We start from the raw sequence: 22,900 nt of genomic DNA on the forward strand, positions 1-22,900 counted from the left end.
CTGCAGTAAGTCTTGATGCAGTCTGTTTAGCTTTTAGTTAACTTAATTTATGAACCATCTCATTATGGTTTATAAACTGTGTTTTAGTATGATTGTATAAACTAAAAAATACGTCATAACAGACTCCAAAATGCTCTATAAGAGTTGTTCAATAAGTGGCCTAATTTTCCTGTCCTGACCTGGTTAATTTTGTAACCAGAATTCTCTCAGGTCAATGCTTGTCAGTGTCCTCTTAACAGACAACAACTTATCTTGGTTCAGTAGAACTCTCTGGCAGCAATGCTTCAAGGAAGACAATGGAACCAGACATAGAAAAAAGAAACTGGGATGGCTTGTTTGTTTGTTTGTTTTTGTTTGTTTGTTAAATTTCTAGGTCACCTAATTCCAAAATAACTACTGAGCTTCACAAAGTTAAAAGAAAAAACATGATATAAAAAGCAGTAATAGTCTAAGGATCAACATATTTCTGCATCAACACCTACTCAATTAAAACGAACCAGCCTGAAACATCTTAATTCAATGGTTGAGAAAAAATTTTTTTAAAAAAAAGATCATTTGAAGGGAGGCAAGGTGGACATTATATGGATCTTTGGGGAGAATACTGTGCCAAAGGGCTTATACCTAATGGACAGAATCACCTAGTTGCTCAGGGACAAGATATGCGACAGATATCATCAGCATTCTGATGATACTTGACTCCAAATGAGTGGAAGACCACCACCACCCACATGTTGGTGTTACACAGGAGTGGGGGAAAGTTGAGCCTTGAGACATGCTGTAAATCAGGAGGTCTGGGCTCAACTTCTATCCTCCTATCAATATGATTAAAACTAAAACTGACCATGGAGAACCACCTGAACACCATGTCTCCCTTCCCAATTCCTGCAATGGGTCCATAAGGATACTATCATTGATGATATCAAAAACTGCTGAGATCTAGGAAGGTCAGGGTGATAGGACCAACCACACCTCAGCTCCCAGTTTCCTTATCATCATTAATAAGTGCAACCAATCAAGTCTCAGTGCTATGGAATCCTTCCAGATTTCTAGCCTTAGCCTCTTGACCACACTGGTTCTCGTGAAAGCATAAGCAATGTAGTTTGTAATTGGCACTTGTGCCCCTGGGGAAAAGATGGATAGGTATTATTCTTACAACCTTGCATGCTTCAATATTTTTTTTATTTTAAAACTGAAGTACTTGGTAGTCCTAGCGTCTATGATTCAGGATGTAAAAATAACTATGAAATCTATAGCTACCGAAGCATCTGATTTAGATGCATTGTGCAGTGGTTAAAATGCAGCATTGCAGGCTAACTCTGCCCACTGCCAGGAGTTTGATCCTGACTAGCTCAAGGTTGACTCAGCCTTCCATCTTTCTGAGGTTGGTAAAAGAGGGCCCCGATTGTTAGGGGCAATATGCTGACACTGTAAACAGCTTAGAGAGGGCTGTAAAGCATTACTGTACGAAGCAGTCTATAAGTCTAAGTGCTATTGCTCTTTACTGTCAACCCTTCTTGACTGTTAGCTACAGTATCCTTGTACTAAAAAGAGATCTATGCCCCTCCTCTCAGACTGAATTCCTTTCTTGAACATTTATAATGCACTTTTGTGCCTCTAAAGAAACTGAAAATTCTGCCAGTGGTATTCCTCTGTGGCCTACTGGGACTACTTTACTTGTTAACGTACACTGTCAGACAACTAATTCAGGACCAAATTCAGGCTCCTTTACTTGCTGAGATTGACAGAGAAATTTCTGGTACAGGTTCTGCATAATTTCAGTTGACTGCAAATAAAAAAATTTTTTGTTGTTGTTGTTAGTTGCGAAGTCGTGTCCGACCCATCGCAACCCTATGGACAACGTTCCTCCAGGCCTTCCTGTCCTCTACCATCTTCTGGAGTCCATTTAAGCTCACACCTACTGCTTCAGTGACTCCATCCAGCCACCTCATTCTCTGTCGTCCCCTTCTTCTATTGCCCTCAATCTTTCCCAGCATTAGGCTCTTCTCCAGTGAGTCCTTCCTCCTCATTAGGTGGCCAAAGTATTTGAGTTTTAGCTTCAGGATCTGGCCTTCTAAGGAGCAGTCAGGGTTGATCTCCTCTAGGACTGACCGGTTTGATCGCCTGGCAGTCCAAGGGACTCGCAGGAGTCTTCTCCAGCACCAGAGTTCAAAGGCCTCAATTTTTGGCACTCAGCCTTTCTTATGGTCCAACTTTCACTGCCATACATAAAATAGTTGTTTGGAAATATGGTTGAACATTACAGCCTCCCAGAGAGGTCTCTTGTGTAGCTGCCTTATTAGCAGGAGCACAATGTATGGAAGTAGATGGTGGAAGCAGGGATCAAACTGAGTGGTGAGACATATATTCTACCTGCAGAGAGAAAGGAGACCTCTTCTCAGCCCACTGAATTTTTGTCAGAAAAGGGATCTTTCTATTCATTTTCCCACTAGCAATTTGTAGCATCTCCTAGACTTGAGTCTCCGGACCATAATTATGCCAAAAAATAAAAGAAAATAGACAGGACTTATATCATTGCAGTATATGTGAAAACACTATAAATCACAGTGAAGGAATGGTTTATATCTCTAGCCTTAGAAAACAACTGCCAATAGAGTAAATTTTTTTAAAAAAAAATAAAACTAGCTTCAACTTGTTTATTGGTGCAACTAATCAAACAAAACACAGGTAGTAGTACCTTCAGCCATTTATTTGGTGAGCAGGTAACTCACAAGGAAACCTGCAAGATCTTCTGGAGAAGTGCTGCCCTTTCTCCAATTTTCCTGAGGGCTGGGGGGTGTGTGTGCTTCTTTCTTCTTTCCAGAACGTGCGTGGGACAGAGAGAGGCACATCTGCAGCTGTTAATCATCAAAGCTAAGAATCTTAAATCACCTTGAGCTGGATGCCTCTCCTTCCATTCTTAAGCAAGCATATGGGGAGAAAACAGCCTGAGAGGCTTCCAAAAGGCACATATTCAGCTGTCATTGTTTATATGGGAACAAATGTTTTTGTCCGCTGCAGCAAAAAGGAACTGAAATAATCTATTGGTTGCATTAATTTGTTCAAGTCGACACATTTGCGCTGCATCAGTACACCTGGACCAAGCTAGTGCCATATTTAGATTTTAGATTTAGATTTTAGATTTTATTAGATTTATATACCGCCCTTTCCCGAAGGACTCAGGGCAGTTTACAGGGCATTTTAAAATCACATCAATATAAAATACAAAGTTAAAAGAGAATTAAAAGATTAAATTATCCCTGAAAATAAAACCCCAGTTAAAATTCTCAGCCTGGGTCAGAGAGCTCAAAGAGCCAAGTCTTCAGGTCCCAGTGGAATGAGTGTAGGTCAGGGGCAGTCCTGAGCTCCACGGGCAGCTGGTTAACCACAGCATGGGCTTTTGTTATGAAAAAAAATAGTAGATGCATACTGTGCCCCGGGAATATACAGTACGTGGAGATAAATGCCAGGTGCAGAGAGGAGTTCAAAGGGAAGGTATTTCACAAGCTGATAAGTTAGTTTCCCACAGATGTTTAATAGACAGTCTGTTTTGCACCTTTCATTAAAGAATGCTCAGGTGAAATTCACCCCCTGCGCAGACATGCCATGCCAGAACATTGCATACATACCTGGTGTCCGTCCCAGGGAGCACTGCATGTTTACTCCTGCAAGTGTTAAATAAAGATTGTGATGGTTACATTAACTTTCAGGTCCTCTTTCTGGGATGAGATCAGCAGGAGAGGAGCAAACGTTGAACCCTGGCTGAGACCAGGGAAGGTGGTAGAAGGAGCAGAGGAGGATGTCCATTATGATCCAAATCTTTCAAGGATATTGGTCCCTGGAAAGTATTTACATGTGGGGAAACAATCAGCAAACACCAAAATAGAAGGCTTCTTGCTGGAGTGTCAGTTGTGGAGAAGTGCCATCCCACTTTTCTGCAGTTTCTGTAATTACCAGGCTCTAAACGGCGCAGAAACCTCTGAAACGAGGGAGAAGAGGTTTTTTTTTAAAACCACTGAAATTGGAATAGTTCCAGGACCCTGACAATGGCTGACTGGATGTGTATTCCTTCTTTCCAACTCTTGGCTTTATATCTGTGATCAGGGTCAAAACTTTTACAAAGTAGCCAACCGGCAAGCCATGCATAGAACATTTGTTTATATACAATCCCCATTTGCAGTCCGTTAGTGGGTGCATTCTCACCTCATGCCACCCTTGGTTTGGTTTTCGGCAACTTAGCCTATTGGGTAAACCCAGATACTTTATGGTTATTATATTGTACTATCTCAAAAGCATGTCGATTCGGTAACTAGGTAGTACGTCGTGTGAAAGCAATCTTTTCTTTTGCAACGGGACTGCCCACGTTTCCCCCGCCCCCCCCCCCGCCCCCCGAACAGCAGTTCTAGATCCGTCTTGTTGGCAGGCACGATTCAGACCGGCCTGCCGGGAGTTCAGCGACTGTTGAGCACCAAAGACGCAACAGGTGGGTGGCATTGGACCGGGCACCCGCTAGACTGGCAGCCGTACTTCCGGGACGGGGGAAGGGGGGGGGGAAGAGAAGTCCTATAAAAAAGAGGGAAAGAACACTTTGAACCAAAGGGTAGGATTGATTTGCATACCGTGGAGGGAGCCAATCGGAACCGACCGTCATGCGCTTCTGCCAATGGCTGTGCGACTGCCCGGGGCGAGCGGAGGCATCCGCTGATCTGGGGGTGAGATCAGCACAAGAGAACAGAACGCTGAGCCCCGGCTGGGACCAGCGGACGGTAGTGACAGGAGCCGAGGAAGACGCCACTTCGAGCGATGGAGGAGAAACGCATTTTGTGCATCGGACTTGTGTGCCTGGACATAATCAGCGTGGTGGACAATTATCCGGAGGAGGATTCGGACACTAGGTACCCCCCCACCCCACCCAAGCAAAGGCCTAGCAATGAGGCACGGCTGGGTGCAGACTGCGGAGGAGAGGAGTGGGTGGGTTGTTCTTTTTCTCCGCTTGCACTAACCCAGGGGTCGGCAACCTCGGCTCTTTTATGACTCGTGGACTTCAACTCCCAGAATTCCTGAGCCAGCTATGCTGGCTCAGGAATTCTGGGAGTTGAAGTCCACGAGTCATAAAAGAGCCGAGGTTGCCGACCCCTGCACTAACCCGTTTTGGTCCGTGTCGCGGGAGGAGAGAGCTCTGCTCTCGAAACCCCGATAAGCAGGAACCAGCTCACACTTGGGAGAAATTTCGGGGCTCGGTTCGCCCGGGCAGGGCTCAGAACACTCGTAGCTCGCGGAAGAGGTTCCGGAGGGAGGGTGGAGGTGTTGCCTCGGCGTCCCGAAGCAGCTTTTCTATCTGTTTCGCAATCTGAGAACCCCTTTGGAAGAGAGTGAAATAAATGCCAAGCTCTGAAGTGCTGCTCCTCAATTCGGTCCCTTGCCGGAGGTCCCGGATACTAGGCTGCCTTGTAAAGAGCCTGTCAGAATGGGACGCTGAGGCTGCTGTCGGCTGTTTCTTTCCAGATGTTTGTCGCAGCGCTGGCAACGTGGAGGGAACGCCTCCAACACCTGTACCGTTCTGGCCCTGCTGGGGGCCCCTTGTGCTTTTATGGGTTCGTTAGCTCCTGGCCATGCTGCAAAGTAAGTGCCAGCTGAATACAGAAGGGGATTGTGACTACCCGCTCTACACACACACACACACACACACACACACACACACACACACACTAAAAGCAGAAGGGGAAGGGCAGAAGTGTGTGTTTCCATTTCATGAGAAACGTATTTATTTCATGCACTTGTGTCCCATCTTACTACACTTCCCCACCTCCCGTTCAATCATGTCCAGAGTCTGCCTGGAGAAGTCCCTCCAGTTTTCTTGGCAAAGTTTTTCAGAAGTGGTTTGCCATTAACCTCCTTCCTAGGGTTGAGACAAAGTGACTGGCCCAACAGCCTACAAATGTTTCAAATATTGTACAAAAGTGTTTTGCAGATTTATTTTTTCTTTGTCCACTAATGTGGTTCCTTGCCTGGAATTGAGGTTATACTGGATTTGCCTCATAGGGGAAAACTCTAATTTTCACAACTTTGTGGCTTAATGTTTTTTTATAAGCCTAGTCATTTACAGTTTAAAGAATCGGATTACTTCAGTAAACAAACTATACATGTTGTGCAAATCCAAACTGGTCTATTATTTGCCTGTGACAAGTAAGAAAGGAGACGCTGCTATGTGTACTCTGTTATGAAGTGACCATAAAGTTCACACAATGTCAGAGTTCATGTAACATGTTAATTACTTTAAAAACTTGTTTTGTATGGCTCAGCAAGCTGTGTGAACCCAGTCCATTTAGCTTCTAGTTCAGTGTATTGCTGGTACAACCCTGAATATGGGTTAATTCAATGATTTCAAACAAGGTTCAAATCAGGCTCCAGGGGATTCATTTCAGTGTCATGGTGGACTAGTTTTCTTCTGGCTCTAACTAAAAATCTCCCTGATTTTTGTCTTTGTCTTTGTTCTCTCATTTAACTTTGTTTCTTTTCCAAGCTGGGTTGTTCCAAGCCATGTCCTTGGAATGAAAGTCTATCACGTGCTAGTGATAGTCAGATGATCAACAGGTCAGACTTGACATGAGATTCAAACACAGATGCCAGGCATGTTTCTGCCTCTGCTTCTAAAACAACTTGTTTTCATTAATATTGTTCTATTTTTTGCAAAAGAATCCTTCCCTTAAAATAATTGATTTCAACAAGGAATCTTGTGACACTTTAAAGACTAATCATGTTATGTCCAATGAATAAGTCTTGTGAAATTCAAAGTTAATAATAGAGTAACCCTACATGCCTACTTAAAGAAAAAGTAATTACCGTAGCTCTTATTCCTAAATATGCATGCCTAAGACTATAGCAAAAAGTTGCAGTATAATAAAAGTTTCTGTGAACTATATTCTACTTCATGTATGAATTATTATTTTCAATTAACCAATCTTTGTGAGGTGTAGATAGAAAAAAATAGAAACAGGGAGTAAGTTAACGAAAGGCAAAACCTATGGTCTGATAACTTAATTAAAGCTTAAATTACTTGTGATACAAAGACAATGACCATTCAGATTGTCAGTAATTGGCAATTGCACAGAATTATTCTAGCATTGCTAAGTTAATTAATACTTGAGGTGCAACAGAAACTGTTGGAAGTACAAAGATAACAGTTAATTAACTAAGCTATCATGATTATCTTATCATGGCACCCATTACTAAGAAATGGTCATTATGTATGCCTATACAGTAAGTGTGTGTGTGTGTGTTTATGCAAGTAAATAGCCACAGACTGTTGATTTTATTGTCACCTGACCTTATAGTTTATATTACACTAAACTTTCCATCCAGGTGTTTGAGAGATGTGGCACTTGCAGTCACAAATTTTCATGTAGTTCCTGTTTTCATTTTTGTGGCCCTCATAGTTGACTCCAACCACGTTTACTGAAGTTGGTGTAGAGTCTCCTGCTTGGGTGGGGGGTTGGACTAGATGACCTACAACAGGGATGTCAAACGGCTGGCCCACAGGCCCAATGCCTCACGTGGAAGCCACAACCACCCCAGCTCCAGCAAAGGGGAAAAAAGTCACGATACGTCACGACACATCACGTGATGCGGCGAGTTTGACTCCCCTGATCTACAAGGTCCTTTCTAACTCTGATATTCTAATTCTGAAGTTAATGGCACATTTTTAAACTCTTTCTAGGTAGGAAACACATGAAAACTATAATCTTACTTTTGATTGTAGTTCTGTTTTTATTGATTTTGGAAATATTTATGTTTTATGGTTTTATAGCTTTTAATCTTGCAAGCTGTCATTAATGTTGTAACCCACCGAGCAGTGTGGTGGCTTAGTGGTGAAGATGCTTGCCTCCCACTCGGAAGATTGAGAGTTCAATACTAAGTAACAGCAGATGTTCCTCTCCTAGGGCACAAAGAAAAAATATCTGCTCATGGCATCAGGAAGGGCATCCGGCCAGTAAACGTTCAGCTCCATCTGGTCACCCTGAATTAAGGGATTACAGGATCATAAAAATGGAGGGTTTTTTTAAATGTTTTAAGCCACACTGAGTTGAATGGGTAGCAGACAAAATGAATAAAAATAATAAAATAATCTTATCCCAACAGTATTGCTATCCAAAATGTCTTCATATGTAACATATGAAGAGGACAATACAAAGCATATTTATTGCCAAGTATGCCTTGGAATATAGCCTAGTTTGCCCATTTTAATTAATTATTTTAGCTATTGTAAAACTGTTGAGAAATTTAGAATGCACTATTAAGACAATACTTTTTTAGTTTTCTCTATTAATAATCATATTAAATCAGTTCCTAGTTTTCCAAAACAGTTTTTCACAGCTGATTTGGTTAAGCAAGTAAGCCATAATGTCTCACTGAATGGCAATATAGAGCCATCAGCCCTGAGTTTTCACTGTTTCATTGTAGTTCTTATTTTAGTCTTTATTAAATCTTCATTTTAGTCATAGACCAGCATAAATTCTTGTATATGCTTTCAAAAACTTGCCAAAACTGTGTTGATGTGTGGTCATCTTATTTCAGTTATGGAGCCTGGTTTTAATTCTTTGCCCAATTAGAAAATCCATTTAAATAAATGCAAGAGACTCTCTTGATATACAGGTGAAACTCAAAAAATTAGAATATCGTGCAAAAGTTCATTTATTTCAGTAATGCAACTTAAAAGGGGAAACTAATATATGAGATAGACTCATTACATGCAAAGCAAGATAGTTCAAGCTATGATTTGTCATAATTGTAATGATTATGGCTTACATCTCATGAAAACCCCAAATCCACAATATCATAAAATTAGAATATTACATGCAATCAATAAAACAAGAAGTGTACATAGAACAATATCGGACCTCTGAAAAGTATAAGCATGCATATGTACTCAGTACTTGGTTTGGGCCCCTTTTGCAGCAATTACTGCCTCAAAGCAGCATGGCATGGAAGCTATCAGCCTGTGGCACTGCTGAGATGTTATGGAAGACCAGGATGCTTCAATAGCAGCCTTCAGCTTTTCTGCATTGTTCAGTCTCATGTCTCTCATCTTTCTCTTGGCAATACCCCATAGATTCTCTATGGGGTTCAGGTCAGGTGAGTTTGCTGGCCAATCAAGCACAGTAATCCCACGGTAATTGAACCAGGTTTTGGTGCTTTTGGCAGTGTGGGCAGGTGCCAAGTCCTGCTGGAAAATGAAGTCAGCATCCCCATAAAGCTCGTCTGCGGAAGGAAGCATGAAGTGCTCCAAAATCTCCTGGTAGACGGCTGCGTTGACCCTGGACTTAATGAAGCACAGTGGACCAACACCAGGAGATGACATGGCTCCCCAAATCAACACAGACTGTGGAAACTTCACACTGGACTTCAAGCATCTTGCAGTGTGTGCCTCTCCATTCTTCCTCCAGACTCTGGGTCCTGGGTTTCCAAATGAGATGCAAAAGTTGCTCTCATCAGAAAAGAGGACTTTGGACCACTGAGCAACAGACCAGGTCTGTTTTTCTTTAGCCCAGGTAAGATGCTTCTGACGTTGTTGTTCAGGAGCAGCTTGACAAGAGGAATATGACATTTGAAGCCCATGTCCAGGATCCATCTGTGTGTGGTGGCTCTTGATGCATTGACTCCAGCCTCAGTCCACTCCTTGTGAAAGTCCCCAACACTTTTGAATGGCCTTTTCCTGGCAATCCTCTCCAGGCTGCGGTCATCCCTGCTGCTTGTGCACCTTTTTCTTCCACACTTTTCCCTTCCACATAACTTTCTATTAATGTGCTTTGATACAGCACTTGGGGAACATCCAACTTCTTTTGCAATTACCTTTTGAGGCTTTCCCTCCTTATGGAGGGTGTCAATGATGGTTTTCTGCACAACTGTCAGGTCAGCAGTCTTCCCCATGATTGTGATTCCTACTGAACCAGACTGAGAGACCATTTAAAGGCTCAGGAACCCTTTGCAGGTGTTATGGCTTAATTAGCTGATTAGAGTGGGACACTTTGAGCCTAGTATATTGCACCTTTTCACAATATTCTAATTTTCTGAGATTGTGGATTTGGGGTTTTCATGAGCTGTAAGCCATAATCATCACAATTATGACAAATCACGGCTTGAACTACCTTGCTTTGCATGTAATGAGTCTATCTCATATATTAGTTTCCCCTTTTAAGTTGCATTACTGAAATAAATGAACTTTTGCACGATATTCTAATTTTTCGAGTTTTACCTGTATACTGGAGCAATTGAGACTGCAATGTCACATGAATAGTTTGACAGGTGTGGATGGGCTGCTACTGGTTACTGACATCACATAGATTAAGAAACAGCTGCTTTCAAATGAAAAGGTAATGAAGGAGCCGAGCTCTAGTAGCTTTTGTTCAAAGCAATTAACCTGGGGTAGATTTTGGGAGTCAGACTTTGTGGACATATTCGCCCAACATGTTTTATCTGAGTACTGAATTAATCTTTTAAGCTCACATAAGGTAATACAGTGAAACAAACTACTGACACAGATGAGTTCACCCCACACATTAAGCCACAAAAGAAACTAATCAAAACAATCATGAAGTGAACTTGACATGTTATGTAAATGTATCTGCTAGATCCTGAAGTGAACTGGTGAAGCAAGTTGGTGAAGATAGTCTATATTCTCAAGCTCTAAATTTATGATCTTTTGCTTTCAGGAAACAGACTTTTTATGAAATTGATCTGAGGCAGTTCAAGGACCATTCTGTTCCCATTCTGCTTACTATGGAATAAATTCTGTCTGTTGACTCCTGAGCAGCATATGCTTCAGGGAGCAGAGCTCCGGAGTAAATGTAACGAGATTTTTTTAAATAAGTACTAAGTGCTGAGGGCATCAGAGCTCTCAGCTTCCAAACTGCAGAGTTCATTTTTATCTGCTTTCTTCAGACTGTTACCTCCCTCTGTCCTTGCAGCTTCTAGTACACTGACAACCTTTGCCAAGCGGCAGTAACGGCTCTGCTGTCTTGAAGAGAAGCTTGGGAGCATCTGCCTTCTATTCCACCAAACAGAGAACCTCACACACACACACACACACACACACAGACACCAAGAAGATGCTCATGTTTTCTGCCCTCCCAGCTTCGTCCGTGATGATTTCCAACGCTATGAGGTGGAGCTCACCCATGTGGCTTTACATCTGGCATGCAGCTTGCCCGTTTCAACGGTGATCAGCAATTCAGCCACAGGCACCCGCACGATCCTGCACGCTGCTAGGTGCGTAGGTTGAGCATTCTTCGCAGTGAATTCTAATGTTTTTTTCTCTCTCTCCTCTTCCCTGGCCCCAAGCTTCATCTTGTCTGACTTCCAATGGCGCAAGGTGGAAGTTGCCCACTTGGTCTGGCAGAGCCAGGGGGAGACACCGTGTGCCTGCTGCCTCATCAATTGCCGCAATGGTTCTCGGACAGTTACTCTTTATGACACGTAAGACCTGGCCCACTTTGGCTCTGCTGCCCCAATCCTTCCCCCCCTCTACCAATGGGTGGCACAAAAGGATTCTCAGCACCCCAACAGAGGCCAGGTGACCTTGACTGCTGTGTGGTGGGTGAGGATTGGCCTGCTACAGCAACTTCTTTTTTCCCCAGAAAGAGATTACAAAGAGTATAACTAGGATTATGTTTATACTATTAAATAGTTGAATAGGCCCTTCCTAGCTTCCTATTTTAGCTGCTTACATACACAGTGGAGAAGCAGGCTCATAAAATTGCATGGTTTGTTTCAGTACATGGTTCAAGCTTGTCTAGATTTTCATTTCTTTCTTCCTCTTCTAAACTGCTTCTTCTACCCTTCATCCAAGCCATTAATAAAAAGGGCAAAGTTCTGAGGAAATAGCTGTGTGGCACTCCACTTGATACTACTCTCCAAGCTGATGTGGAGCTGGCTATGAGTACTACTGGGGTATAATTACTGGGCCAATAGTTCTATCATCTAGCTCCTATTATACCATTTTATTAATGAGGATATTGTGAGAGTTGATGGAATCCTTTGCTGAGATCAAGATACACTAAGTCCAGATCTATTAAGCAAATGTGAGAAATTGGGTGATTCTGTGAGAAAAGGAGATAAGGTTAATCTTGTTTATGACAAGCTCATACTGACTGCTATTAATTCTTGCATTCCTGTTAAGTGCTTATAGGCATCATGTTTAAAATCTGCTTGAAATCTTGCCCAATATAGAGAATGGGAAGTATAAAATGAGAAACATGAAAAAGGATGTTTAACAGAATGACGAACAAGGCTGTTGATGAGAAAAAGATGCATATAAGACAAAGACTGCTCACAAGTGAGAATGAGAGTAAGATGTTGCTTAATGTGTATAGGGGGAAAGGTAATCACAAAGAATAAGGTTTAAAAAAACAAGGAAAAGTTACAATGAAAAAAGATACAAAGATACTAAGCAATTTGTATGGAAATAAAAATTATTTTGTAAGTACAGTAGGTGAAGAGAGCGAAACAAGGACCTTCCAACAATTTGAATGATTATGAAATTAAAGATGGAAATGATAAAATGATTTGGGATGAAAATGTAATTAAGAGAATTTTGAAAGAGTATTTTGGAGTGTTGTGTGGGGTGCTATAAATGTTAGTGTCCATGAACATATTGATGATTAAGGTCATTAATCCTGTGAGAACATTGGAAAATAGTAAGACAGTGTAGCTGTAGATTATTGTAACTATTTTAATTTAATTTAATTTAATTTAATAATTTGATTTCTATACCGCCCTTCTCCCGAAGGACTCAGGGCGGTGAACAGGGCAATACACAATAAAAATCAGATACAAAAATTAAAAAACCATTAAAAACCAATTAAACATCATGCCCATAAAATCAATACATATTGAGTTAAGAACTAATTTTAAAAACCCAACCCCATCCCGTCAGACCAGGCCAGCTTGTTCGAAAAAGAATGTTTTAAGATCGCGCCGGAAGGAGCGAAGGTCGGGGGCCGTCCGGAGCTCAACCGGTAAGCTGTTCCAAAGGTCTGGCGCGCCCACAGAGAACGCTCTCCCCCTGGGGGTCACCAATCGGCATTCTTTGATCGGCGGCACCCTGAGGAGGCCCTCTCTGTGGGAGCGCACTGGACGGAGGGACGTTGACGCCGGTCGCAGGTGTTGCCGTAGGTAATCCGGACCCATGCCATGAAGGGCTTTGTACGTCATAACTAATTTTGCCTATGGAGTGACTGTACTGTAATTTATTTAATGTATTGGAAGATTACAACTGAGTCTGAAGATGGGAATTATGCTATTACTGTTACTGTATTTAATAGGGAAGGTGACAAGAGTAAACAATGCAAAAAGCTACAAGTGTGTTAGCATATTGAGTGCCTAGTAAACATTTGGTAGAATTCTGATAGCAAAAGTTTGGGAAATGACAGGGTGCATAATTTCAGAAGTGCAATACAACTTTATACTGGACAAAGGTTATGCAAACCAGATTTTTCCCCTTCAATAGATCATTGAAAGAAGTAGGTTTCAGAAAACTTATTGTAGTATGTTTCTTGATGTATGCTATAAAGAATAGGATTTCATTAAAGAATTTTTAGCAAAGGTGATGTTGAAAGTTGATTACCTAATGAAATGAGGTGAAAATAAAATATGCAAGAGAATAAATGGAATGTTTAGAGAATAGTCAATTGTAAGCATGTCTAGAGAGGTATTCTGAATGATGATGGTGAAAACCGTATTTAGTCATAATTCCTTTTATTTTATTAATTTCATATCTTTAACAGCATTGCCTTACTATTTCTTACTTCTTTTCTAATTTCCATGTACTGTTGCTACAATAGAGGATAGCCTTGTGTGTGTGTGTGTGTGTGTGTGTGTGTGTGTGTGTGTGTGTGTGTGTACAATGTTTTCTTCCTTCCCATCTATTACTATTATTTGCTAATATTATTAATGTCATAATTATTTGATAAATGGATATAAATTATACAGCACTTTGTATTTTCAAAGTACATATGGAATAATTATCAAGCTGGTTATCAAATATTAATAACTTTTTTGCCTAGCAAAGCTTTAACACCTACACAACATTCATGCATCACTTAACCAGATTCCTGAATTAAACCATTTTCAACCCATGGATTGACACAATGTACTGCATTATAAAGTAACCAAATACAGTGGATCTGTACAGTATGTTAAGCCATTAAAGAATCATACTGAAGTTAATGCTAGCCAATTCTAAATACAGTCACTTGTTCTTATTGCATGACTGTTGTTTGTAAGGAGAAACGGCTTTGCATGCAGTAAGCAGTCTGCCATTGCCTGAACTTTTCTTTACCTGAGAGCTTTATTCCATTTTGCAGATTGAGTTCCTGAACCTGAGAGAAATGGGTATCACCTAATAAATAGCCTGCCTGAATAACCAAGAAATGTACATTGATTGACTTACTTTTTATTATAATTTTGAAACAATAAACATTTTGAAAAATAAAGAGGCAAGAATTTGCCAGTTCCTTCCCATTGCTTTCTTCTAGGTCTAGGATGTTTTTCCCTGACTAGGTTTCACTTATGGGATTTCTTGGACAGCCTGATACCCAAAAGAACAACCCTATTTGTTCCTTTAAAATCAACCAAGATAATAGCAAGATAATAACAAAAAATATTAAAACTACCCTCTCCCCATCAGAGAGTCAACATCCAGTGAACGAATAGACTCCCCTTTCTATGTTGAGAGCAGGACCACATCGTAATGGTTATAGCTTTGTTAAGAAATAGCATATCCAGTTTTAATTCCTTGGACTACATAGGAATTAATATAGCTCTTGTTCCAGTTTATTGGGAAAAATACGTGAGCAGGTCCAAATAGGGCTTAAAATGCCTCTCCAATTCCTCCAGAGGTGCCACCCAATGGGAAAGGAATAAAAGCATCCATGCATGAGCTAATAAAATCTGATTTATTATTAATTCTTTGTCAATTGCTAATTAAATCCAGATTGCTGTCAATCATCATTGCCAATCTTAATTCTTGATTATCCTTCCCAAATATGGTTGTGTCATCTAGTGACCTTCCCCTTCCTCAAGAAGCTTTTTGGCTCACAGAGCGAGAAATTCAAGTGTGACTCCCACCAGCTCACAGCAGGAAAGAACCTGGGCTTTTGACAACAGCAGGTGAGATGTAGGCTGGGCAGTGCTAAACAAATCAGTTCTGAGGGGATACACGAATCAATACACAGTATTCGTACAGACCAGGTCTTCACAACGACAAAAACAAAATAAATAACCAAGGGTAACCTATACCTGGTTTGTATCTTTGCATGTGCTGGTCTTTATCTGACCAAGTTAAGTGTGTTTTGTGTCTACAACCAATGCCTGCGCATGTGTCTATATTCACCATCCAGAGATTAGGAGAGTCCAGGCCCTGCTGGTTTTTCATAAAGCCCTAAAGTCCTGGTTCTGCACCTGGCCTGGAGAGCCAAGTGTCTGAAGGCACTTGTCTCCTGACTGTATTAGTAACTGTCAATTGTAATACTTTCCCGCTGTGTATTTTAATTTTTATATTTGTGATGAGAATTTATTTATTTATAAAATTTATTGGCCACCCATCTTACCATTAAGATGGGCATTAAATTGTTTTTCATTGAAGATGGTTTGCTACTCAGTCACTTGCTGAGATGGGTGGCTAGACAAGCTGAATGAAAGAACAAATAAATAATATACAGAAACGCTTATATGACCCCCTTATCTTTTCCCAAGGGGTGGGGAATGCGCAGTTTTCCATCTCCCGATGCCAATAGAGTGTCAAGGCCTGGTTAATAATTTGAGGACATGCAAAATGCCCAAGCTTGTCATCTTTCCAAATGTGATTCTTGTGGCCTTTGATCAAAGCAGTCTCTTTGTCTCCTAGGCTGGTGGGTTAATCATTAAAACCGAATCCATTTCAGGTAAAGTTAATCCATAAAAATGAGGACTGAGAATTAAATATCATCTGTTTCCATGCTAAATATCTCCAGATGAAGTTCCTGAGTATGGCCTAGTGCTAAGACAATGTTTTCAAAGTGAGGGAGCTATGAAATAAAAGGAACAAACTGAGAATGGAGGATCAAACTCAATTCTAGACAAGCATCCTTTTCCCGCCATAATAGCTTAAGGAAAGGAGGACAGTCCACAAATGCAGAACAAGGGCAGGCAGGCTGAATGGTCCTATTAGGGATAAATGTGCATTTATTTATTTTTTTTATTTTAATTCCATTTATATCCCGCCCTTCTCCGAAGACTCAGGGCGGCTTACAAGCTTAGCAGTAGCCTTCATTCTATGTACATGCCTGCTTATTAGGGCTTTCACACACACCCCAAGCGGCATTATTACAAAGTCAGCTTAATTGCCCCCAACAATCTGGGTCCTCATTTTACCTACCTCGGAAGGATGGAAGGCTGAGTCAACCTTGAGCCTGGTGGGATGCGAACCTGCAATAATTGCAGGCAGCTGGTGTTACTTAAGGAGGCATTAGCCCACTGCTCCACCAAGGCTCTTTATTTATTGCAGACTTAGTAAGCAGTTGAGATTAGTCTTTTTTCTCATGTTTATTTTGTAATTTTGTAATTTTTTAACACTGTACAGACTGATGGCCATCATTGTTTTCTATAATATATTTCACACTTTATGTGTATATACTGTCTGCTTTCTTTTTTCTCAGTACATTACAATTTAATGTCAAGTGATGGCTCCACGTTCAGATTGTTATCATGGAAACAAAAAAAGAGGTTGGCATATCATAGTTTATTATGGTTCAGTTAGATGCCTAGGTACATTTCTAAAGTAAATAAATTCCATATCAATCGTACATGATACATTTACCAAGAGATTTCTTCATATGTGCTTTTTATCAAATTTTGGGAAAAGGAATGAAGCTGTAGAGACATTCTTACGTGGGATGGCTGCCTATGCTGCCTAAAGCCTTTGGATGTGTAGCTGCAAGCAGCTTCAAAGTACTTTGGAATTGCTCCCAGTAGGAGGTGAAATTAACTTTAAGCTTGCAAAATCAGTTCTGTATATAATTGAGCCACCATGTTCAGAGGAAATATGTTTATTCATTGGAAACTTGGGATTAGCAATAAGAAACTGTTCATGTCCCCTTTGGATTTGCTAGATTTGGTTTGGTGCTAAGAAAACAGGATGCTACACCAGATAGAGCACTTTGAGCTTAAGAAGCCAACAGGTGTTTTGTTTCCTGTTTTATTGAATTGTAAGGATGTATGCATTTGCTTCCTGTTTCACTGATTTAAGATGGAAATCAGTTTCTTGCATTAATTAAACTTTTTTCTTCCTCTATTCCCACTTCCCCTTCTCCCAATTGCAGCAATCTGCCAGATGTGACAGCTGCTGATTTTGAAAAAGTTGACCTGTCTCAATACAAATGGATCCATTGGGAGGTAAGGCCTTGACTGGAAAGGGGGTTGGTGTCCATTGTTCATATGATAAAGTGGTGGTGGTCAGATTTACTATCCTTCCACAATATTTTTTTATTTTTTTATTTTAATTCCATTTATATCCCGCCCTTCTCCGAAGACTCAGGGCGGCTTACAAGCTTAGCAGTAGCCTTCATTCTATGTATATGCCTGCTTATTAGGGCTTTCACACACACCCCCAAGCGGCATTATTACAAAGTCAGCTTAATTGCCCCCAACAATCTGGGTCCTCATTTTACCTACCTGGGAAGGATGGAAGGCTGAGTCAACCTTGAGCCTGGTGGGACTCGACCCTGCACTAATTGCAGGCAGCTGGTGTTACTTAAGGAGGCATTAGCCCACTGCTCCACCAAGGCTCTGCTGTGGGCACTCTTTTACACATAGACAGGTGATGCTTGATGGCAGGGAATTGTCAGCAGCAAATTGAATTGTGCCATCCTCCCTAAGCATTTGTCTGTGGGTGGCATGCGCTACTTCTTTATTTGGGCCAATCTTCCCCTCTTCCTTTCTAACCCTACTTTCTATCTTCTGCATGCCATTTTTATTTGTTTGGGTCAGTATTTATTTATTTATTTGTTTGTTTATTTGTTTATTTATTTATTTATTTGATTTATATACCGCCCTTCTCCTGAAGGACTCAGGGCGGTATACAGGGCAATAAAAATAAGAATACAGGTTACAAGATTTAAAGTTAAATGATTCTGCCCAATGTTGTAGGTTATTTAATTTAATTTAATTTAATTTAATTTAATAATATTTATATACCGCCCTTCTCCCTGAGGACTCAGGGCGGTTCACAGGGCAGAATAAAATACTAAATACAAACATTAAAAAGAGATTAAATGATTGCCCAAGTTAAAACAATTGGAATACAATTCTAAAACCCCAAGATAAAATTAAGACACCAAAAATAAAAAACCCCACCAATCCCCATCAGGCTAGGCCGGCTTGTACAAACAGAAACGTCTTGAGATCGCGACGAAAGGAGCGAAGATCGGGCGCCATCCGGAGCTCTACCGGTAGCTGATTCCACAGCTCCGGAGCGCCCACAGAGAAGGATCTCCCCCTGGGGGCCACCAATCGACATTCTCTGATCGGTGGCACCCTGAGGAGGCCCTCTCTGTGGGAACGCACAGGGCGCAGGGAGCTTGATGCCGGCAGCAGATGTTCCCTAAGGTACTCCGGCCCCATGCCATGGAGGGCTTTGAACACCGTTACCAGTACCTTGAATCTCACCCGGAAGACAACTGGCAGACAACATTATTTAAAATAATGTTAAAACCCAAACCCATCAGGCCAGGCCGGCTTGTTCGAATAGATAAGTTTTTAGATCACGCCGGAAGGAGCGAAGGTCGGGGGCCATCCGGAGTTCAGCCGGTAAGCGGTTCCAAAGGATTGGTGCACCCACCGAGAATGCTCTCCCCCTGGGGGTCACCAGCCGACATTCTCTGACCGGTGGTACCCTGAGGAGGCCCTCTCTGTGGGAACGTACAAGACGGAGGAAAGTTGACGCCGGCAGTAGGTGCTCCCGTAGGTAATCCGGACCCATGCCATGTAGGCATGGGTCCGGATTATATGTCATCACCAGCACCTTGAATCTCACCCGGAAGGCAACTGGAAGCCAGTGCAGCTCACGGAGCAGAGGTGTAATATGGGAGTATCGGGAGACCCCCAAAAGAACTCGTGCAGCTGCATTCTGTACCAGCTGAAGCTTCTGAGTGGTTCTCAAGGGCAGCCCCCAGTATAATGGTACCTCTGAAATAAAATTTGAGTGAGATGTTTTAATATAAAACAGATAATAATTATAACTAAAATTCAAATACCCAGTGAAGCCAGTAACTCAACAATAGAACGAGGAAAAGCAGAGACTATGGCTGTGTTCATATCTATTTTTAACAAATTAAAATAAATGGTCTAATCCTAACCAAGAGTAATATATTGGACAAATGATTACAGTTGGTTAGGATTAAACCGTACGTTTACCACACAGAATGGGTTTCCACAATGTGATGATTTATAAAATTGTTCTGTAAATTATCATGTATGAACCTACCCTGTTTTTATAGTTCAGTGCATTGTGTGACAGAAAATAGGTTAATGAGGTAACCAAGTTAAGTATTTTATGTTAACACAGCCTATAATAACAAACTAGAAACGTGAAATGAACCTAGCAATAGGCTGAACATTTAATGCAAAACTTTCAAAATACATACCAACCATGCCTATTCACTACTGAGGAAGAAAGTATTCCCTACTCGCTAGAGTTTCTTGGATCATCAAACACACCAGAGTCCACTATCCAAGCCATAAGTGGCTGGGTATCAATTTTGGGATTAGCAGGTGCACATGGCTCAACCAGTGAAAGTAGTGAGGCATCTAAGATCACAAAGGCTTTCAATAATTCCAGGAATAACGTCACATACAGACATCTCAGATTGTGTCACTAACAGTAGCATTTTCTCCCAGGGGAGGAATGCTTCGGAACAGGTTAAAATGCTGCAGCAGGTGGAAAAGTATAACCAAACCTGCCCACCATCTGAGCGAGTGACCACATCTGTGGAGGTGGAAAAGACCAGGCCAGAACTGTACCAGCTGTTTTGCTATGGAGATGTGGTAAGGGGTCAAGGGTGAAGGGGTGATATAGGTTGATGTCGGCGGGAAGCACAGCTGGTCAAGAAAGAAAGCACACTGAGGGAAGAACAACCTGCCCTTCAGTTACGTTCTTCACATAGGGAAGATCTGAGAGATTTTGCCGCCTCCTCCTCCTGAAGGAGGAAGCTACCAAAGATGTATTGCCATCCCTTGTATAATTATTAAGTATTCTAAGTTCACTTTCTGAATCAATAGTACTGTTTCAGTCACACATTTCCAGAGATTTTCTACATATAAGTTTCATGTGCACAGAGAAGTAAACAGCATTATTCTTGGGGGATTTCTACAGCTGTGAGGTGAAATTCTCTAAGTCTAGCTAGAATACACCCCACCCCCATGCTCTTGAGACTGACAGTCATTCCCTTCACACATAGCACTCTGAGGCACTCACTATCTGGTCACCCAGAGATACTATGTAATAAGGCCCAGCTAAAAAGTGGTGACTTTATTGTGGTTCTCTTCTTCTAGGTCTTTGTCAGCAAAGATGTGGCCAAGACATTTGGATTCTACTCGGCTCCTGAGGCTGTGAAAGGGCTGTATGGTCGTTTGAAGCCAGGGTAGGAGGGAACCAAAACATGGGGACAAACCTGGATCCTTCACCAGTTATTGGGGTTGGTATGAAATGGAATAGCAGAATGAAGAGAATCTCAGAGGCAAAAGTGGAAGCCCTTTAGAGGTCATCTCAACCAATTTCACCAACTGTAAGAAACCAGAGAGCCCAAATCACAAGTCATTTAATGTTTTGGAGAAGATGATCTTCTTTTCCAGCAGCTTTAGATATTTCTTAGCAGCTAAATTCAGACTGGAGTCACACATAGACTGTGCCAAACCACATATGACTGGGTCTTGCTGAATAAACTGGAATAGGGGTGGCTTCATACCATGCTAAACCAGAACTGTACTGATCATGGTTGAATTGGTGCTACAAGCTGATATGCCCAAATCAGATTAAATGCTTGTTGCACGTGATAGACAATCTAGGGTGCTATCTTTTGCAGCAGCTTTAGTTAGCAATCCTGTCAGAAGCACACTTCTTTTAATACTTTAATGATTGGATTTATATCATGCCTTCGTATCTAGTGTTCCCTTAAGGTCTTCTATCTTTCTTTCTGTTTAGGCCAAAGGCTGAGTTGCACAGACTTCCCTATTGAGAGCTGAAAGGAAAGCTCACATAGATTCAGCTTCTTGCCTGGGTACATTATTGGAATGGGTGGACAATCAAGATTCAGCCTCCCCAGTTATATGGCAAAGTCTCTAGCAGTAACAAACACTCCTTCAGATTTGCTGATGAGGTCCCAAATAGCTGGAATAGGGAATGTTTTGTATGGAAGTAATGGGGAGGGAAATATCTATTAGTGCTGGTCCAATGCTTTGGATTCAGTCCCACCAAAATACCATGAAGCAGACAGGTGTGAAAATATACCAACTTTCTGCAACACTTGGAAGCATCTTTACTTTTTCCTGAGATCATAGAGCTTAGAATATTGCAGACAAGGAATACATTCATGCATCTGCCTGCTTATGTAGTAATTTAGATTTATTCATTTGATGAATCCAAAACACTACATAGGTTAGTTTCTATATTCCTTATCCTTCTGTATTTTGGGATTCTCACTCATCCCATAGCGAACCACCTACCTTGTCGGTCCATTTCTAGAGCTACTTTGGTCTGTGCTTGGGCCGAGTATGGAGCTGACGCAATGGGACCAGATGGGCTGCTGGTGCATTCAGACGCATTCTCCCCTGAAACTGTTGTGGACACTCTGGGGGCTGGAGACACATTCAATGCTGCTGTGATCCTGGCTCTAAGCAAGGGTAAGTTCTGGGTGCTTCTCCTTTTCTTGTGGATATAGCATGAGCGGCAGAACCCTTTACAATTGCTTCTGTGTCTTGGACAGAATACTTTTTAAGTTGCACAACAAACCACTATCTAATAGCATCAAGAAGGAGATCTGAATGGTGAGGAAACTCCTGGCCATTATTCCTCCATCTCTTGTATGCCCATCTGCCCTAAAGTTAAACTGATTTCTCACTTCCTGTGGCAGGAAAAACACTCTCTGCAGCATTAACCTACGGATGCCAGGTAGCAGGCCGGAAGTGTGGGGTTCACGGCTATGATGGAATCGTGTGAGCAACCTGCTGAAAACTGTACCTGCTGGATTTCACTGGACCATGGACTAATACTGTATTTCTCACAGTTGTGTTCTATTTGCTAGTGGCACTGGCACTGCTCCTCTGGCATCTCCTGCGGGTGGGAAGACATGTCAGGCTGCCTGCCACACATTCCATATGCAGTCTGGCTGAGCTGGCTCAGATGCTCCTGTCTCTTGCCAGGAGGAAAAGAGATTTCGCTGTATGACCATGTAAAGATAAATAAAATACTTGAAGTTGATTGCTCCTGGTTCATTATGCAAGGAATTCTACTCAAGGGGTGTATGTGTGTGTGTGTACACAGGCTGGCCTCGAAGGAAAAGGATGGGCTGTGCCTCAGCCAGCCAGATCCAGGAGTGCCAGAAGTAATGAGAGGAGAGAGGACATGGAATTAAAATACTGCTGATGCACTTGTTGCTATTCGGTATATCAAGGCTGGGAGCAATTTAAGACTTCAGTAGAGTAACAGAGAAAAGGAGAATACTAATCCATGCCACCTAACAATGGCCAGAACACCCCTGCCCACTAGTGAGCCTACTTATCTTCTGGCTGAAGACATCATGTGAGGAAGAATACAGTACAAACAGCTAGTTGCCCAGTCAATTAATATGATGTGACAGTCCTTGAAGTTTTCCTC

General features: G+C 41.7%; 1 protein-coding gene across 5 annotated transcripts; it reads left to right on the forward strand.

Annotated features, from left to right (window-relative positions):
• The first annotated feature begins 4,690 nt into the window (after positions 1-4,690).
• On the forward strand, positions 4,691-22,504 carry KHK (ketohexokinase). 5 transcript variants are annotated; one of them, XM_081330089.1, is made up of 9 exons: positions 4,691-4,892; positions 5,503-5,619; positions 11,128-11,262; positions 11,335-11,469; positions 17,352-17,424; positions 19,927-20,073; positions 20,581-20,669; positions 21,770-21,927; positions 22,158-22,504. In XM_081330089.1, the coding sequence occupies exons 1-9, from the start codon at positions 4,801-4,803 to the stop codon at positions 22,241-22,243; spliced, it is 1,032 nt and encodes a 343-aa protein (XP_081186215.1). In that variant the 5' UTR covers positions 4,691-4,800; the 3' UTR covers positions 22,244-22,504. The 5 variants fall into 5 exon arrangements, with proteins under 5 accessions (XP_081186215.1, XP_081186212.1, XP_081186213.1 ...); XM_081330086.1 differs by lacking the exon at positions 11,128-11,262 and having other exon boundaries at positions 4,692-4,892; XM_081330085.1 differs by lacking the exon at positions 11,335-11,469 and having other exon boundaries at positions 4,693-4,892.
• Positions 22,505-22,900: the final 396 nt, after the last annotated feature.

This window comes from Vipera berus (assembly GCF_964194415.1).
Source record: "Vipera berus genome assembly, chromosome: 1".
NCBI classification, from domain to species: domain Eukaryota; kingdom Metazoa; phylum Chordata; class Lepidosauria; order Squamata; family Viperidae; genus Vipera; species Vipera berus.

What these genes read in the sequence shown, in the direction of transcription:
- KHK (XM_081330089.1), top strand. Translation starts at nt 4,801, where the DNA reads ATGGAGGAGAAACGCATTTTGTGCATCGGACTTGTGTGCCTGGACATA. An exon ending in GAGGAGGATTCGGACACTAG is followed by an intron (nt 4,893 to 5,502) that starts GTACCCCCCCAC and finishes GTTTCTTTCCAG; the next exon opens with ATGTTTGTCGCAGCGCTGGC. An exon ending in GCTCCTGGCCATGCTGCAAA is followed by an intron (nt 5,620 to 11,127) that starts GTAAGTGCCAGC and finishes CTGCCCTCCCAG; the next exon opens with CTTCGTCCGTGATGATTTCC.